We start from the raw sequence: 20008 nt of genomic DNA, 5'->3' as shown, positions 1-20008 counted from the left end.
TGGGGAGAATTCTTGGACATTGGTGCTGCTGGTAAAACCCTCTTACGAGAAGTAAGAGTTGAGTAAGCTCCTGGGGATTAGCTGCGACAGCCTCAGAGGGCTGTGGTTTCCATGGAGAACACTGCCTCATTTTCAACATTGGGGGGTGGTGGCTGGGTGCAGCCGCTGGGAGTGGGGATTGATTTGCTGATGCCATACTTAGATTTTTTTTTTTTTAAATTGAGCATAAATCATTTTTTTAAAATATCCCTTTTACAACAAAGATGTTGTTGCTGGTACTGTTTTCATCTTGTGAGTATCTGTGTGTGTGTGTGTGTTTTCATGGCAAAATGTGGTCCGATCAAGCCCCCACCAATAAGGAAGTGCCAAAAACTGCAGTTCTCAGAGTGTCCACTAGGAGTAGTTTGCACAATAGAGCAGTTTCTCATTGAGCCCCATGTTAAACAGGCTGTTTCCACAGCATCATTAAACCTGTTTAAGGCCTGGTACAAATAAAAACATTCTAGTCTGTATGTTTAGATCATATCTCCATGACAACACTGAGGGGGGTGAATTCTTTTGTACCAGGCTAGTTTTTATTTTATTGGAGGTTAAAGTTTATGAATAATTAGGGGTGTGGTCTCCGTCATCTCGACCTGAACTGCGGTCATTCGTGTGAGGGTGTTTCCATAAGCAACAAGATGGTGCCATTCGATCAACTGTACAAACAGATGGTTTGGAAACAGACCGTGTTAACGTTAGCTCTGTTATGCTAATTAAATAGCCACACTTGCATCATGACTTGCAATATAAGTTGATCGATGGCACATACACTAGATGCTAATCTAGTGTGAGAGTCAGTGTTTTACAGTCTTTGGGCATGGTACTGTGTTGAATATCAGTTGAAATCATATATTATAAATGCTGGCTGCCACTAGACTGACACAGGAGTGCGGGCACTCGTTTAACGCAGCCGGTGTAATCTCCGCTAGAGAAACGGAGTTCCTTGTGAGTATTTACCCTCTAAAAAATCCCGTTCCTGTCACAAATGTTTTTTTAAAAAGACTGTTGTTCCCTAAAGTAATCTCAACATTGACTCCCATACCTGTTATCTAGTAACGTGTTCTGTTAGCCTAGCTCCCGGGCGGTGGAGCTAACGTGGCTAATTCAGAAACCGCTGCCAGACAGCCGTATCCCCCTACCCCCAGCGTCACATCGATGCCCTTTTTTGGTAAGAGGAAATGAGAAAGAGTCACAGTCTAGGGCAGTCACAGGACAATTCAATTTTGTTCATTTCATTTATTTTATTGAACATCTATTTACAATGTCGTAGGCTGATGGACAGCCCATGGAGAGTGAAAACAAGCAACCCAGCTGAGAAAAAAAAAATCTGATAATTGCATTAATAAAACATGATCACCCTTTTTGGATTTTTAACTGGTGTTCGGTCTAAAAATGTTCTCTTGATTGGTAAAAGTAAAAATAACTGTACAAATTTCACAAATCACAAAATCATGTCATATTTCTTCGATTTCTTCTCATAGATTGTTCACTTATATTATCTCGTCCCTAATTCACTTAGTGCAGCGTCAGTGCTTGTACAAATATTATAAAATAATTCTGATTCATTATCTTTGATCTCGTCCTCTTTAAATGGGAAAACACGACAGGGTTTGGTTTATGGGGCTGATTACCACTAATCTCACGTCTTTCTACGCTTGTTCATTCTGCTCTATGTTGGCCACCAGACCCTTGGTGTCTACAGGGGCTCGGATTGGATTGTTGAAGTATAACTTGTTGTCAAAGGTGTTTTCTCCCAAGACGGGGGTGGGTATCCGTTTACGGAAGAGGAGGAAGGCACCCAGTCCGACTACGGCGATCACAACTAGCACTATAGCCACAGTGATGCCAGCTGACCCGTGAGAAGCTTCTTTAACGACGTGGGCTGAGGAGGGAAAACATACAGAAGTATTAACCGCGACAAAACCGCACTTTGAAATATCACATTCAATATATATCTTAGATGAAATAACTTACCAACAGATGGTGGCTTTTCTGTAGGTTTAATAACTGGAAAAAAAGAGAATAAATACTCAATGTAAGTGACAGCGAGGTCAAATTAACCCTACTGTAAACAACAGCAGATTCAATTTACCTTTGGCAGTTTTACAGATGTAAGACCTGTATCTGCTGCAGCTGTGTGTACCCCACTGTCCGCTGTCAGAATTGATGTCCACACAGGATTCTGTCCTCGGCATCCCTGGTTTCCAGTTGGCATAGTCCATAACGCTGTTATCGATCCACATCCACTCTCCTGAAACAAGGAGGCTTGTAACTTTGATTGCACATACTAAACTTTAACGCCAGTCTGTGCCTCTCTTCTGTTGTCATTACACTCAAGTCATAGAGCTAAGCATTGGATTTTCCAACAATAGAAAAGATTTTCAACATGTCTCCAGGGCTCAACACTAACTTTTAAAAGCTATTGGTTGCTGAAACTGAAAATATGATTATTTTACATTTTGAATAGTATAATATAATATAAACAGTGCAGTTATTTATCAGCCTAATAATGAAAATGTCTTTTTTTGTTTAATTTGCTTGCAAATGTGTTAGCTTGTTGGCATGTAAGTGTCAGTGGCTGACAGCTATGGTGGCAGGGGGTTTTCTCTCTGGACTGACGGAGGTTTCAGATTTCTTTGCCGGTGTTGTGTCAAAGTTTGTCCACTGTCAAAAAGTGTTTCACATATCAGTGATTGGTTTATTTACACGTGAAGTGCCAACTAAAGCTGCTTGAATACGTATGTCAGATTTCAGAAAAGAACAGAAACAGAAGAAAAATAATTTGGAGTGGAGGTGAACTTTACGAATTTAGTGACTGAAATAGGGTGATCTTGAGATTTTTGGGAAACAGTTAAGAAGCCTCAGAAAAAAGACAAGACCTTACAACTACCTTAAGAAGTATCTACTGACAGCAGGGTTAGAGCCCGGATAAACCAAACCATTGGGCACGAAGAAAGCCCTTACTGTAAGGTTTTAGACCTACGGTACATACAAGAATACTCAAATAGCATTTTTCTGATTTTTTTGCTTGCTGTAGATTTTTTAACCTCAGAAAACGACCACTAAACAAATATTAAAGATTTTTCTGAAAAGTTATATTTTCAATAAAAAAAAATCACTTCCCAATCAGCCCTCATATCGACAAACTGTGAGTTTTACCCCCTCTAAAATCAGTATTGTTATCAGTCTCCCTTTATATAAATAAAGCTTTACTAACTTATATGTTTGAAAAAGTAGTTGTGTGACACACTCACCTTCCTGAGTCTTGTAGAGGCCAATCCAGAAGGACTTGGCACCGTCCTGCAGAAGCTCCAGGTTGTGTTGTATGAATAGACTCTCCTGAGGGTCTTCAATACTCACCAGAGAAGCACCTGATGAACAACAGCATACTGTCATGATTTTATACAAATACAAATTGTAATTTACAAGTAAAAATATCTTCATAACATACCCATTTTCAGACATTCAACTGAGGCATGGGCCCAGTTGTCCACCACTGAGCTAAGGAATGTGTAACAATGACCTCTGAAAGGTATCCAGGTTCTTCGTTTCTTTGGTTCTGGACAGTTACCGGGGAGTTGTGGGGGCTCAGTGGGAGCTACATCTAAAAAAGGAGTAATTTCAAACCATGCTGAGTGTGTGGTTTTGTGCGATATATAGAGAGCAGGAGTACTAATAGAGAGATTGTCTAACCTGGTGACCTCTTGCAAAGGGAATAGTGTGTTTCGCTACATTTCGCAGTCTTCCACGTTCTGTCCACATCCATGTACACGCAGCCATAGTTGTTTTTAGGCTCTTCTGTGCCCCATTTGGTATAAGACAGCATCCAGTTATCTACCCACTTGAACCGCCCATCAGTCTGTGATGAAAAAAAGAAAATCATTACTTGCATTAGTGGTCGTTTATATACTGTCGAGCAGGGGTCAGCAACCTTCGGCCACCAATGGCACACCCAACAAGTGTGCAAGAAATGTTTGGGGGGATTATTTAGCGTTTTCTTATTCATGTGCCAGATGTCCTCTTTCACAGCCATTGGTTAGTGCACTGGCTGTTATTCACGGTAGTTTGACTGGTAATTCAGTGTGCTTCCAACTTTTTGTTGAAAAGTGAGTGCCATCTAGTGGGCTCAGAAAAGTAAAATACTTCATATAGCTTCATGAAGCTTTGTTTGGACATCACTTCTTTTCCCCCTTCTATATTCGCGAACACCGGCCCAACTCTACCTCTAATGGCCAGTACTCGTCTTTTTCACAGAATGTGGCGGAGGTGGGGGGCTTGGTTGACGTTGATACGGCACACTCATTTACAAGAAATGGTAAAATTGGCACTTCATATCAAAGATGTTACCGACCCCTACTCAATTTAATATCCTGGTACAGATAATATCATTTACCACATTGCTGTTGAGGCCAATCCACACAGATGCGTTGTGTTTGGCAATTTGCAAAGTGATGTATGCTTGGGTGACAGGGTTCAGGATACTGGCCAGATCTGCATCGTCTGCTTGGCACTGCCTCCTCGCCTCATCCCATCTCATCTTCTGGGCCACCAGTTTGAAGGAGTCATTGCCAAGTTTGTAGAAAGCTTTTGGTGGCACAGTTGTGGCTGGGACTACAATCTGAGTATCTTTGTAAACACATGAAAACAAGTTTAAAGTTGATGTTGTTGCAAGTTGGCATTTATCTGTCGGTCTAACTCTTGCTACTTTTTTACTCACCAATGTTTCTTTTACAGATAAAGCCAAGTTTTGTGTGACAGTCCTCCACCTTCCAGGATCCTGTTATTTTGGACAGGCTTGCTACCATAATCACACAGTCAAACGTCTGTCAGACAGGAAAAGGTATATAAGTTAGACAATTTAAAGTCTGAGATCAGGACATACAGGGACAGGATGTCTAATGATACATACTTTTTTCTTTGAAACTAGTCTGCAAGAATATGACCGTCACATTGTTGGGATAGAAAGTTGGACAGATAAACATTTGAATATAGGAGTTAAAGGGTGTCAGACAGGAAAAGGTATATAAGTTAGACAATTTAAAGTCTGAGATCAGGACATACAGGGACAGGATGTCTAATGATACATACTTTTTTCTTTGAAACTAGTCTGCAAGAATATGACCGTCACATTGTTGGGATAGAAAGTTGGACAGATAAACATTTGAATATAGGAGTTAAAGTTGAAATAACCTCATCCATAAATGAATAACGTCCTTCAGGCACTGATGTTGGATGCCCTTTTGCCCAGTTGGTGTATGAAATGCGTTTGCCGTCCGTCCACACAAAGCGCATCTCCCAGTTGATGTCATTCATGCCGATCCAGAAGTTTTCGTTGTATCTGAGCATCTGTGTTGTCAGGAATGCTAGGAAAGAAGTCACAAGAATTATTCTTGAACTCCCAAAACATCTCTGCGTAATGACACGTAACCTTCAAAGACGATCACAAATTAAAGACTTACCTTGTTCTCTCTCGTTGCGGATAGACACCAGATTTCCTCCCTGGTTTATGCAGTACTTCCTGGAGTCCTGCCAATTCTTATTGTCATCTCCCGCAATTATTTTGTAGCACTGTGTAAGCAAGAGGAATTTGCACTGTGCCTTAGAATAACAGTCAAAAGGGACAGTAGATACACAACATATTTTACCAGAACATATTGACATACATCTAAGAGAAAGGCTGGGTAATGTAACAAAGTGGAAGTGGAAGTGGAGTGGTATGATACTCCATACCATGGGGGCAATTCAGTTGGTGCCTAAAAGTACCGAAGTTCGGTACCAAGCCCCATCTGAGAGTTTACATCCCATCCTAATTGCAGTTGCAGTTATATATCATTACCTTTCCTTGGAAAGCGAGCCACTCTGGTGCACATCCTCCCTTGGGAATATCAGTTGGGGCTACTGTTGCATTGGTAAAACCACTGCTTCTTTTGCAAATAGAAGGTAGCTCCAGACCACAGTTGATGTCATTCCAGTACCCTGAGTGTACAGAGAGCAACAAATAAATAATGAAAAGAAATGAATTATCGTGTATGAAACCAACGCAGTATGGAGTGTTACTCACCCATATTTCTGTACATAGTCACACAGTGTTCATCATTATTAGCAAAGTTGGGCTCATTCTGTTCCCATGCGGTGTACGTTATAGGGCTGCTGTCCACCCAGCTGAAAATGGTAAGAAGATCATGAACAAAATATCGAGAATAAGAAAAAAAATTAAACAAAAAGAAATGTTCTGCCCTAAAATGGACCTAAATCGTTACTAGAGTACTTCTTTTTTTTATGAATGAAAGGGTGCACAAGTTGAAGCTGCTACGCTGTGTGTGTTTGATCGACCAAGGACGGTCATCCATGCAAAGACCACAATGTTCCTGTACTTTCAGAAATTACTACACCCCGATCAAGGACTTTTGGGGAAGGGAATGTCCCTGGAACTTAATTTAGACCCTGGTCCCTGAGATTTCCCTCTGGGAAAGGGTTAGGGTGCGGGTTCCTGTAGATGAAAAGGGGCTTTTGATGGATGGGAAGTATCCAGTATACTTACAGTAGTAATGTATCTAAACAAGTCTTTCCCAGAGGTTGCTAATCAATTAAATTAATTAATTAAAATGGCAGAAGAGCGTTCTTTTTTGCTTTATTGCAGATGCTGTGTGTGTGGGACTGTTCCACCCATCTCTGTCTCGCTTCTCGCAAACCTTGACCTGAAAAACGTGTTCATGCTTTGACTGAGGTAGTGTTAGAGGTGACTTGGAGTTTGATATACCTAAATGACTTATCCAAATTCACCGTCATGCCAATGTAGTACTGTCCTTCTGTTCCTTTCACTAGCTGTTGGAACAGAAAACAAAAAGAGACAATAAGAATACACACAGGGTTTTCAGTACTTTTGCCACCGCACTGCATCAGAAAATACATGTTGTTCACTGCTAGACATTTTTATTGTTTCGAAAAAAAGACCATAGTCGGAATTTCTTGCCTGTTTCCAAAGGAACTTCCTCTCACTGTCCCCTGTGATGACCACAAGGTCACCAAAGCTCTTTTTGCAGAAGGCTCTAGCAGATTCCATATCTAGCTGGTCACTGTTGATGAAATACTGTGTGTCATTGTATATAAGCCAGCCATCTTCTGTGGTGTTGTATACTGTAAAGAGAACAAAGATGTTATAAGATGGCACACAGATAGGGTATCAGGGACAAATGGAAAACGAGAGTCTACAGAGCCAATGCTAGCAGCTCTGTGAGGCAGAACCTATGCTAATTTACAGAGTTGGGAAGTGTGTGTGTGTGTTCATGAGCTTTAAGTCGCAATGTGGAACATATGCATGCTACAGAAAAGATGTGTTGTATTTTATTGCTCAGTATTTATTTCCACTTTGAAGCTTTTTATCAGTGATCCCTGACTTGTTGATGCACCAGTATAGTACCACCAAAATATTACTACTAATGCTAAAAACAACTTTTCTAACTAAGCTAGGTCACTCTGCATGGACTAACGGACTATACTAACTTAATACCATGTTACAAATAACATGTGAGCAAAAAAATGATATGCAATACGTGAATACTGAAAAGTGTATTACCATCAACCCAAGATTTACTTTGTCCACTGTGTTTCTGCATATCATGACGCAAACTCGGCAAATCGTGCACCAGACTTTCTCTTGAGTCGTTCTTCCCACTTCAGGGGTGTTCACATGAATTTTCCAAATCGTAAACAAATTTTCTGATTATTCCAACACCACATAAAGGCAGGGTGCTGTGTGCTAAATGCTAACAGCTAACAATGTTTTGCAAATATTTAGTCATAAAGAAAAAAATAGGAAACCTTTTTTAGATATTTCACTCAAAGCCAGAAATGTCAGGGGTTCCCCAACATTATGAGGCTTTATTCTCAAGGAGCCATAGATGAGATGTTCTACTCTGGACCAAAGTGGTGAGCTGACAGACAGGCCGGCATTGCCATCCAGTAAATAAAGGAAATGAAGCTGTTTCAGGGAGAAGCCACTGCTGACACTGACCTTCTGGAACTACGACGGGCTCAGGTTTGGGAATCACACCTGAAAGCACAAGAAGCATAAAGGATGAGTCTTAACAACAGGTCAAAGCTCTACTTTAACAACAGATAAACTTTCTTAACAAATGACTCTGTGTGATCTGCAGCTCCATGATGTGATGTTGGTGTTACCTTTGGGTAACTGGCAGATCCAGTCGTTGTAGGACTCACAGTGCCTATCGTTCCAGTGTCGTCCGTAGTAATGGAGGACTTCTACACAGTGTTCGTTGTCATTGTGGTTGTTTGGTTCTCCAAAGCCCCAGTTCTCAAATTCATACTAAGTGTCAGGTTTGGGGAAATACATATAATTAGGCCAGAGTTGAGAATAATAGTGAGTAAAGCTTTTCTGTGACAACAATGAAGTGCTACTTACAGGCGTCCCATCACTCCACGCATAACCTGAATTGGTACCAAGGCTGAGGCCGATCCAGGCTGCGTCAGACGAATGAAACCTTCATGACAGAAGAAAACACCAATACGGATTACATTATAATAATCTATACATGTTAATATGAATACTGACATATACAAGCTGTTAAGAGGCTGACATACGGAGCGTTGCTCAGGTCCTGTGAACTGTGTAGGCTCATCAGGTCCCCACCGATGGCTCTGCAGAAGTCCTGCGCTTCATGCCACGTCTTCCGAAGTGTCTTTGATTTTTTGTAAAGCTTTTTGAATGAGTGAAAAAGAAGATGTGTTGAGTTTTATTCACTTAAAATTGCACCAATTTCCCAGATGAGTTCAGTGTGCGCTCCTACTTTGTAGCAGACGTTCCTCTTGGCAGCGGGCGTCCACCCAGCCTCGCAGCTCAGGGTCGGGGTGGTGGGCGGGACTGTCGTCACGTGTACACCCTCTGCTGGTTTCTTACAGATGTACTTCTCCTTATTTCCACAGCTGACCACATCCCATAATCCAGCAAAAACACCAGTTGTCATGGCAACGCATCCTTTTTTTCTGTCTTTAATTAAACACACCAAAAGGAAATGGGGAAGAATATCGATAAACTGAGCTCAAAGATTTTAAAGTTTATTTTTTCGCAGTTTTTCAAGCCTTTATTACACAGCACAGACAGGAAGTAGGGTGAGAGAGAGAGGGAGAGGGGGAGACATGCAGCAAAGGGCCGCAGATCGGAATCGAACCTGCGGGCGCTGCCTCGAGGACCTCCAGTCTCTTTATATGGGGCAACTAACAACTGCTCTAGCCACTGGCCACCCAAGTTCAAAGATTTTAAGATCAAGGAAAGTTCAATTCAATTCAATTCAATTTTATTTATAGTGTCGAATCATAACAAAAGTTATCTCAGGACACTTTACAGAGTGGGTAAAGACCACACTCAATGACTTATTTATGATTTACATAGACCCAACAATTCCTCCGTAGAGTACGGTGACAACGAATAAATTGTTGTTGAAAAGTGTTAAGGAGTAGTGAATGCTTGATTCTGATTGGTCAATTAGGCATTCTATGGTTGGTTATTTGTGAATAACAGACTGTGCTATAGAGGCAGTTCTACTCTGGAGGAACATTTTCAGATCAATCTGTATTCTGAGCCCCCCATGTTCCCCGGGTCCTATGTTACCCTCTTTGTATGTGACCAGGGAACATCTGACCATTTATTTAAGAAAAGGTCAGATGTTCTCCTCTTTCAGCAGAAAGGGTCCTATGTTCGCCGGTCTGTTATTTTTTCCACAATCAGTGCTGAATTCCCTGGCAAATAGGCTTATGTAGACCACAACACTACCCCCTAACCCTGACCCTCACCCTAACCCTAACAAAATGCTGAATTAAATCCGCGAAGGTAGAGGCTTATGCGACCAGGGAACATAGGACCCGGGGAACATAGGGATGACCCCATCTTAGGTTAACATGTTAGCATGATAATATTTGCTAGTTAGCACCAAACACAAACTACAGCTGAGGCTGATGGAAATGCGATCAGTTTTGCAGGTATTTAGTGACAAATGTTCACCTCATGATGATGCTATGAAAAGTTTGGAAATCCCTGAAGTTATTACAATTCTACCTGAGGGGAACATGAAGGTCCGAACAGAAACGGTGGACCGACCGACTAATTGCTCACCATAAAACATGTAAAACTGTGAAATTAACCAAACATAACACCATAGAATTCATCCATCCAATCAAAATATAATTTATACATAAATAGAACGTATACACTGCTGCGTCAGACAATATGAAAATGGTTAAGAAACACAGATACACAGCTAAAGAGATGTGTGTTGTACCTGGCATGCCCACATTGAAATGAGTGAATGTGACTTTTCTTCTGGTGGTCCATTTAAATGTGTTTATGTCGTCCGTGTTGGACAAACCTGTCCAGAAATACTTCTCTGGTCTCAAACCCACCAAACTGACCAAGAAGGCATTCTCATACCTGGATGAAAACATATAAGGTGAGCTGTTAAATCATGTCAAAATGAATCCTTGGAATTTTTCATCAGGCGGTGAATGAAAATGAAACTTTAAATGTTGAAAAGAAAATGGGTTCTATATCAAAAACAAACTATTCCTGGTTTTAAAATACATTATAATCTGTTTTAAGACTTAAGATACATACCCATGGTAATCAAAGTATGGGATACATTTTTACACAAACAAATTACACAAATGAGAGAATATACCTATCAGCCACATCCACCACGTGAGCGCCGGCCTCTGAGCATGCCCGCTTTGCCTCATCAAAAGTTTTTGTTTCAGATCCAATGTTGTAACAATAAGAGCCAAACCTGAGCGTGCCCTTGAAAGGATGAAAAAAACCCACTGTGTTACTAAATCTGATAAACGCTTTGTTATATCAATTACACACATTATTTAAAGGAAATATCACTCACAAGTTTGCATCCTGGGTTGGCTTCCTCTTGGGCGCCTTCAGGCGGTTTAGTGGAGGCCTTCTTCTTACAGATGTAACCATACGTCTTCTCGCACATGTTGTCAGCCCACCTCCCATCCTGTACGGGCCACATTCAGCAGATAAGACCAAAACTACTCGTCTTATCATTGGAGTCATCACCTTCATTTTCAGCAGCTATGGGGGTTACCTTTCCTCTGATGAGGACGCAGTCTTCCTGGTGGTTGGTGGCATGAGAGGGCTCACCAGTCTGCCACTGGGTGAAGGTAACGTGGGAGCGATCGGACCATTCAAACAGCATCTGGTTCCTCTGGTCATTCAAGCCAATCCACAGCACATCCGTCTGCACTGAGGGATTTAAACGTAGATGTTAAAGAGTACAATTTCTCACTTTGATCTTATTTGGATTAATACCGTTATTTATTTTCTTGTCAAGAGTTAGATAAAGGGATTGATACCACTCTCATGTCTGTACGCTCAATGTACAGCTACAGCCAGCAGCCGATTAGCTTAGCTTAGCATAAAGACTAGAAACAGAGGGGAAAAGCAAGCCTGGCTCTGTCCAAAGGCAACAAGATCCACCTGCTAGCAGCTCTAAAGCTCACAAAGAAACACAGTGTATTTCATTAGTGTAAGTGCTGTGAAAACTGAGGTGTAAAAACGTCACGTTGGGGTTTTACGGGTGGTGATGTGCTGCACTACTTCCTGTCCTGGAGCAGTGACTTTTTCGAGTCTTTAAGGAATTTAAGGAAGTTACTGCACAAGAGTGATTTTCACACTTTAGTTTTTGTACAGATTAAACTAACAAGATATATAATGTCTTTATTGGTGAGCTTAAGAGCTACTGGGACAGCAGACCAGTAACCAGGCTAGCTGTTTCCCCGTTTCCAGTCTTTATGCTAAGCTAATTAGCTGCTGTCTAAAGAGTGCTGCAGAGATGATGGATTTTTGTACGTAAGTTAGTATCTTTTTGGTTCAAATGGATTTTAAATTATTGCAAAATTTAAACGGTGTCTAACTAAAGTTTATGACACTTTCTTCCTTTTATGATTTTTGAAGGGTAAACAAAAGAAGGAGAAGTAAAAAGCTAACATTAGGAAATAAACGGACAACACCGCCACAAAGCTGATGGTGACATTTAAGATCTCCATTTTAGCAACCGCTTTTTTTAAGAACCGTAAAATCTTCCAATATTCACAAGTGGAGTGTTTTATGTCGTAGAACAAAACCTAAAATTACCACAGATCTAACTGAAAACCCATTTCCCCACACTCATTTCCAGATCATAGGACTCATATATGATCGTAAAACAGAAAAAATGTCAAAGTATTAATTTATAACAAAATTTCTCTACTATCAAAGGTTTCCAAAATGACTTTTAGGATAGATGATTGTTGTAAACAAACAAATTCTTGCACACTTACAGTATCCAGACTGAGATATTATGAAGCTCTGCTCCTCTATGTTGTGTATGCTGGCCAAATCTCCTCCGTCTTTGTGACAAGCAGCTAAAGCGTCCCTCCACATCTTTTTAGTCCTCTGCAGATAGTAACAGTTACCTGCATATGGAACCCAGTGACTGGGGCAGAAACTGGGCTGGTCTTTACCTGTGGACAGGGACCAAAAGAGGTGAGAATATATTCAGTTTGTGCCATGAAGACTCACTCTAGATTATGTTTTGGGATGAAGACATTATTTTACTTGGCAGTGTAGGCAGATCGGTAGAGTTCCCTTTGCGACAAATGTAACCAAGTTTCTTGTCGCAGGAGCTGCTCTCCCATTTTGAGGCTTTTGCAGCATTTATGGTTGCACAGGTGAGCCCGGGCTCTGATGAGGGATGGCCTATCGGAAACATCAATCCATGTTGTATTAGTTTTTGTAATGCAAAAAAACACCAAAACAATACATTGATAATTCATGAGAGCAAATACTGGGCTATTTTGCTTCCTTAAAATGTCTTCTTTCAGACAAGTGGAAAAAAACATCCAAAAATACACATTTAGTGTATCGGAAAACGTGTTTTATTCCGGTCTATATTCTGAGGGATTTTACAGAGGTGTTGGTTCATATATCATTTATAGCCTGATTCATACAACATTTTATTCCAAAAACATGGTGAAAAGATTTTTTAAAAGGCTGTTTTCATTATTTTCTGATTTATGGAGTGATGAAAAGAGATATCCCCTCTGTCAAAACCTTCGATTCAAATATGTCAACAAAATGAAACACGAAATTTGAACCTGGTTATATCAAATGTTCAGATTTCTGTAATGAAAATGTATAAAAATCAGCACATATTTAGTAAAATAATGCCCAAGATGCATATCTGAACACACGATTTCAGAAAACTTATAGTATAATAAATATTTGTGTTAATGTAAGTAATCAGCTGGGAAAGTTTCATGGTGATATATATGAGTTAAGTTTTTTCCCTATTAAGAAGGGTACTGTTGTTATATTGCAGTGGCTCACAGCATATCACACGCTTTCACTAACCTGGAGCCCAGTTTAAATATCTGAACGGGTTTCCGTTGCTCCACTGCCATCCGCTCTCAAAATCCAGGCTGTTCAGTCCAATCCACAGAGATGTTCCCAAAGTATTTGTCAACCCTGCATCAACGTACATTATAATGCAATTAAAGTTCAACAATGCACAGGATGGCTAACTGACATGAGGCTGACTTTTTACCTGAAATGTAGGACTGCTCATGCAGCTCTACGATGCTGAGGAGGTCGGCTCCCTGCTGCTGGCAGCTCTTCCTGGCCTGATGCCAGGTCAACACTGACTGTGCGTTCCTCTGATACTGAACCCCTGTGACCGGGTCAGTGTCCCAACCTGAGGATGCTGAGACACAAAACACCAACCATTATAAAGCTGAGGGACATTAGTTGAAGCAGAAGTGGTGTCATTGGGATTTTAAGGACAGTAAGTGCCTCAAAACTGACAAAAATAGATAAGATAAGATATCCTTTATTGTCACTGCACAAGGTACAGTACAACGAAATTAAGGGTGCTCATGATTGAGGGACATCTTCTCCGCTCCTCTTTAAGATTGTGTTGTGTTACATAAAAAAACAATAGTAAAAGTGAGCTCCCTTTCTTTTTCTGTCCCTTTCCTGTCCCAGTTTTAGAGCAGTGTGAGGGGAAAGACGGGCCTGTGAGAAGAGGAAAACAAGGACAGTGCTGTGTTGACATCTCATGAGAGGAAGTGGTAGTGTTATTCTGCTGAGGGAGAGGAGGGGGTCAGAAACCAGACCGTCATCACTGACCTCTTCCATGATAACAAATTACTAAGATCATTTCTGCACCGTTGGATAAACTATTCGTACAACCGTGTTTCTTACCTTGGTTGGGACAAAAGCCCCACTTCTTCACGTTATCGTAATCTCTCTCTGTTGCACACCACAGCTGTCCATCTGCTCGACCTTCCTTTGTGCACTCAGCGAACCACTTCTCCCCAAACTTAAATGGGAACTGACAGGGGCCTCCAAAGGCATTGCCCCCTATTGTGAAAACCTCTGAGGAGACACAGATCAAGTTAATCAAAACTTTGCAAAGTCTGCAAATCTGCAACATGCTAGATACACATGTCCAAAAGTATGTGGTCATTTAATCTTTACACTGAACACGTGTTTCTATGCTGCAATAACAGTCACTTTTTGGGAAGGATTTACACAAGATTTCTGGAACCTGGCTGCAGGGATTTGCTCCAGTTTAGCCACAAGAGCATTAGAGAGGTTGTCCGTCTATTAATGTTGGGTAAGAACGCCTGTTTTACGTAAGATTGACCTCATTTACAGGTAAGACTTGTTTTAGCTGAGTCACAGTTTGGTTCAAGTCTGACAGAGACAGATTTTTCAGGACCTCAATGCCGTCCGAGAAGTCCTGGAGAGTCCGTTTGTATCAACCATGCTTGATATTTTGACATTTGACAATTCTGGAAATAAAATGTGCTCAACCTTTTTTGAATAGGTATTCAGCCTCAAGCACTCACTCCTCAGTGTAAGCATCACCATGTTTTTATGGTTTAAGGACGTTTTAATTGAGCGTTGTACTTCTTATGATTCCTTTCTTTCATTTTGTCATGCTGTCTATTGTTGTAAACATGTCCAGACGTAGAATAGAGTGAATTGTTTTCTACAACTAAGCTAAATTAAATAGGTATCAGGGTCACAACCTGCTCTTTTAGTAAACTGAGGTCTGATTATGTTTTTGTGTACAGAAAAAATGTTATTAGAAGCCGAACGGAATATTTATACCCTGATCAATTATTAACCCTGATTTGACTTAAAAACCAAACGGTCAAATAAAGGTTTCTTTAAGTCCATCACTTTCAGACCTTTCTTTAACTCTTTAATGACATTTGATCTGCAGCCATATGCTGTATTATTTGGGTCTGCATGATAGAAATCACAGTTTGCTGAATATAGTATTACTTCTCAAAAACTGATTTTGTCTTAACTTGAAAAATTAGATTACCAGCATACACTTATGGACTTTCTGAAACAGCCTTCTAACGTTGAGATTAGACCCAACAATATTCACTTTTGGGGCTTTTCTTTATTAAAATCAATTGTGTCCCCACAAGTTTTACCTTGAAACCCCTTTGAACACAGGTCTCCACGGGTGCCAAATATCCTCCAACGACTCCAGAGCCCGGAGCCTTTGTAGATCATTATGTTCCTCTCATTGCGGTTGCCCCAGTTTAAGTGCAGGTCCTGGTCTTTTAGGCCAAACAGGGTCTCGTTCTTGCACTGCCAATGTTGGAGTTGACTAGTCTCGTCACATTCAAAGAGGAGCACCTTCACCCAGTCTTTAATCTCTGTGGCCCCCAGGCACAGCTTGAGGGACAGACTGAGGACGCGTGACTCGGAGGCCCAACGGAACTGCTGCTCTTTGGCATGAGGATCACATCGCGCCACTGTCATGGAGGTGGCACTCTCCACCTTTATGCACTTGTTGTGGTTTTCGTTATAGATCAAGAAGGAGCCAGTGTCTGGAGTGGAACAGAACAGCTTCAACAAATGAATTCACAATCCAGTTACTCACATAGTTTCACTCACAGAGTTGAATAGACAGAAAATGCGTCAGGGGTTACGTACCTATGTCTGCGGTGATGCAGAGGACTTGCAGGAGACAGAGGACCACAGCAACATTTGGACAGGGTAACATTATCCTTATTGTGTAGCTTGCACTCAGTGGTGGATGTAGCAGAGTTTTCCAGTCATGAGAGAAGGGGTCTGGTGTGTGCTAAGGTGTGCGACATGGAGCGACAATGACACAGAGACACGGTGCGTTCCCCCCTTAATCACACCGATGGGTATCCTGTCACATGGCTGAGCTAAGGTTGGTCAAACGACAGCAGTTTCCATGAGCTTCCACAGATTCCTTTTTTTTTGGCAGAGGAGAGGAAAGCAGGAAGTGGGAAGCGAACAATCTCATCTCACTGTTTAACAAGAAGCTGAAAGCACCAGTGATAGCTTCAAGAAAACTCAGTGTCAGGCTATTTTTGACAAATCAAAAGGCAAACGATGGAGGATTTTAGGAATGAATGTATTCAAGGAGGCTTTCAGTATATCGCCTTTATCTGAGATTTTTTTGATCTTATATAAATAGCTCTCCAGTCTGTGTTAAATCTGTGCCACAGAGCAGATGTCATTTGGCAAGACTTTGGCTTTGAAGAACTCTCACAAGTCTGAAGATTCACATCTGATCAGGAATGTGCCACTTTCACAATCACTGTGCCAGAGTAAGCGAAGATTAAATGAGGGTTTTAGCACTTTGCTGATGTGAGATTTTTTTTTTGTGGGATTGTAGCCCCCCTGGGAGGTCCACAGGGGCTTCGGGTGAGGAGTGCAGTGATGATACAAGTCAGTAGAAAGAGAGGACAGGAGGAAATCCTGCTTCCTATTGGAGGAAGTGAGCGGAGATCTGACCACTTTGGATATCCAGCAGTGGTGCAGACAAGTTGCATGCAGACGAGTTGGCCCTGTACCTGTAATATACCTGTGATAATAGAGAATCTAGCACTACAAATCTAATGAACACACACTGAACAAACTCATAAAGAATGCAGGGTCTGTTGTTGGCTCTAAGCTTGTCACCCTGGAGGAGGTTGTGGAGCACAGGATGCTGCAAAACTGCTGGTGATCATGGACAATGTCTCCCATCCCCTCCATGAAACCCTGGACAAGCTTCAGAGCAGCTTCAGCAGCAGACTCATCCAACCTCGTTGCCTTAAAGAACGGCACAGGAAATCATTCCTACCTGCTGCCATCAGACTTTACAACGCTGCACAGCAACGCTGAGCAACGCTCTGGGAATAAACTCACACTACTCAAAGTGACCTATCACTGAAATGCACCTTTCTCTCTTTTGCACATTAAAATCCACATAGCACATTGTAATATAGTGTTTATCTGCGATACTGTACTTTTATTTTATTTTATTGTTGTTCATAATTTGTATTTTATATTTTATCTTATTTTTAGTACTTCTGATTGCTTTGTACCGCTGCTACGATGACCTAATTTCCCCTCAGGGATAAATAAAGTTATCTATCTATCTATCTATCTATCGATCTATCTATCTATCTATCTATCTATCTATCTATCTATCCATCTATCCATCTATCCATCTATCCATCTATCTATCCATCCATCTATCTATCCATCTATCCATCTATCCATCTATCCATCTATCAATCTATCCATCTATCCATCTATCCATCTATCCATCTATCCATCTATCTATCTATCTATCTATCCATCTATCCATCTATCTATCTATCTAATGTACTATTAACATACAAATACAAAAGATACAAACGTTCTCCATTTCTCTACATTTAGAGTTGTGTTTCTGTCCATATCATCAACGACAATCCTCTTTTGCCCTTTTATTAAATTCCTATAAAGCTGTTTACATTGCTAATGAAAATGAATATTCCACTAATATATGCATGTGTATACAGTTTGAAAAATATTCTTTCCTTCGGCCACCTTTCTGAAATATAATTTCATGTTTGCGCATATCCAAAAATCTGTTGATATCCATGTCTTTCATCATATTTAAAGTTAGATTTGTCTCTCTTTTTGACCGAAAAATACAGGCTTTTTTTACTCGTAAACTGTTGGTTAGTTGGTTTGTGTAAAATGCACTAAGCCGACTGTAAACAGGCAAGAGGCCATGTGTCGCAAACTGAGGTAAAACCCCCAAAGAATTCTCCTAAAACTTGAATAATATCAACATATCCCACATGTTGTAATGAATAAATGCTACACTCAGGATATCCAAACAGAATGTGTTGTTTACGTGACTCATATCATACTTGGAAACTTGTCACATAGTCAGTAAAACCAATGTCCTTTCTGCTTTTAGCTCTGTTGTGGTCTCCACCAACTCCTGAAGGGAATATCCAGCTCTTCAGCTGCTAAATGCTCAACTGCGTTCACCACCTTTAGTCACAAACTTTGTCGTTCTTTTGTTGTTGTTGTTGTACTGGGAAGTGTTTTCACTGCCTGATGCTAATTCAATAGGTTGATAAAAGTGGGCCAGTAAACCAAAACAATGACCCAGAATGGACTGAAAAAGTTAGAAAAACTAGAGGGAACTGCAGGATTTTGGTGATAATTCCGTGTGGGTTCCTCTCTACGAGCCACACTTTTCACATTACAGTCATTATGTATATAAAATAAACAGAAGATTGCAGAAGAGAGGGGAATGTGTTTCAATTTCAACAGAGTAGATGTGGTTGAGCAGGTATAGCAGAAAAGTGCAAAATACATGCCTTGTCAAGTTTTCTGTACCCAAAATCAATCAAATACAAATCACAGCAGATAAAATGGTGAATGAAGGATCCACAGATTGAATTAATTAAATCAGCACGCCTCAGCACCAGAACTATCATACACTGGAAAGTGGATGTGATATCTAGTTGATACCTCATGATTGTAAGTGATTTGATGAATGAATTCTGACCCACCCTGATAATTATTATTTTCACAAAAGTAGTGTGTTTTTTTGCATGGCTGTTGTTTTGAATTGCATCAGACTGTACAGGACTAACGACTCTGTGTCTTGTAACCGTAAGTGCTCCTGTGCTTTGCACCATGTCGGATTGCGGGAAGTCGTGTGATGAGAAAGTTTTGCAGGATAATGACAGGAAACCTGTTCTCGTGGGGAGTGACTGGGATCAATTCCAGTGTAAAATGTTTGGGAGGTCAAAACATTCTGCACACGTGATAAAAAAAATCACACTACTGAAACTTAAAACACATATTTGAATGATTTTCTTTATTAATCTTACCAAAATATATGTATCAGTGATACAAACTCACACTTTGGTTTTCTTTTGTGAATATAACTTAGCAAAGAAAAACCTAATATAAACAACATGGATGTATGCTTGTACACATTCACTGCACTTTATGATGGTAGAAAAAAAGCTGCTATAAACTCTCCAATGACATTACAGGTACATTCCCAAAGTGCCATGCTTGGTGAGGGTGAGGGGTTTTAAGGGGTAAAAAAAACGTTTGTTTGAACGTAAAGGCAAATAATACACAACACAACAGTCATTTGACACATAATATGGGAAAACATTGTTCCCTTTTGGCCTGTGAAAAGTACCATCATGCAATTGAACTAAATATCTCTTCTGTGTTGCAACAACAAATTCATACTTTGGTTTGGTTGCACCAGCTCCTCTTAAAGCTGTTACTCGGCACATTGTGCCTTAAGTTTCAAACGTGATTTACTAAACTGGGTTGAAATTTCTGAGCTTGTAATGTGTAAATAATTCGCCAGGCACAGGCAAAATCAACTATGTAAACAGGAAGTCACTGTAGCACCCCAAGGTGTAGCATAACTGACATGTAGGGTCAGTTACACCATTGGCAGTTACAGGGTGTAAATATTTAGGAACACATCTCTCTGTAATAACTCGATTTTCTGGTTTTAATGCAGTGACTCTACCTTTACTAAACATTTACGTTATAACCTAGGCTTTGTAGTTTGAACTTAAGAAGAGATGGTGCAGGCGCCTG

The 20008-nt window shown here is 40.6% G+C and overlaps 1 protein-coding gene across 1 annotated transcript; it reads right to left on the bottom strand.

Annotated features, from left to right (window-relative positions):
* Positions 1 to 1360: 1360 nt before the first annotated feature.
* mrc1a (mannose receptor, C type 1a) lies at positions 1361 to 16202 on the bottom strand. Its single transcript, XM_083936527.1, has 30 exons — positions 16064 to 16202; positions 15556 to 15957; positions 14306 to 14479; positions 13650 to 13805; positions 13457 to 13570; positions 12662 to 12802; positions 12385 to 12567; positions 11151 to 11308; positions 10944 to 11060; positions 10734 to 10849; positions 10338 to 10486; positions 8850 to 9049; positions 8644 to 8759; positions 8465 to 8543; positions 8224 to 8368; positions 8057 to 8095; positions 7016 to 7179; positions 6803 to 6867; positions 6104 to 6204; positions 5879 to 6018; positions 5502 to 5610; positions 5233 to 5405; positions 4760 to 4865; positions 4436 to 4668; positions 3736 to 3901; positions 3494 to 3646; positions 3297 to 3413; positions 2135 to 2293; positions 2017 to 2049; positions 1361 to 1924 (listed from the first exon to the last, which is right to left on the bottom strand). Exons 1-30 carry the CDS (start codon positions 16131 to 16133, stop codon positions 1692 to 1694), a joined length of 4311 nt encoding a protein of 1436 aa, XP_083792653.1. The 5' UTR covers positions 16134 to 16202; the 3' UTR covers positions 1361 to 1691.
* Between the last annotated feature and the right edge of the window lie 3806 nt (positions 16203 to 20008).

This window comes from Echiichthys vipera, assembly GCF_963691815.1.
Source record: "Echiichthys vipera genome assembly, chromosome: 21".
NCBI lineage: Eukaryota > Metazoa > Chordata > Actinopteri > Perciformes > Trachinidae > Echiichthys > Echiichthys vipera.
This window is presented reverse-complemented; position numbering and strand designations above follow the sequence as displayed.

Coding starts and splice junctions, on each gene's coding strand:
- mrc1a (XM_083936527.1), bottom strand. CDS start 16,133: ATGTTACCCTGTCCAAATGTTGCTGTGGTCCTCTGTCTCCTGCAAGTC. Junction 9,050..10,337: donor TTTCAATGTGGGCATGCCAG/GTACAACACACA, acceptor GTTTAATTAAAG/ACAGAAAAAAAGGATGCGTT. Junction 8,760..8,849: donor AGAGGAACGTCTGCTACAAA/GTAGGAGCGCAC, acceptor TCATTCAAAAAG/CTTTACAAAAAATCAAAGAC.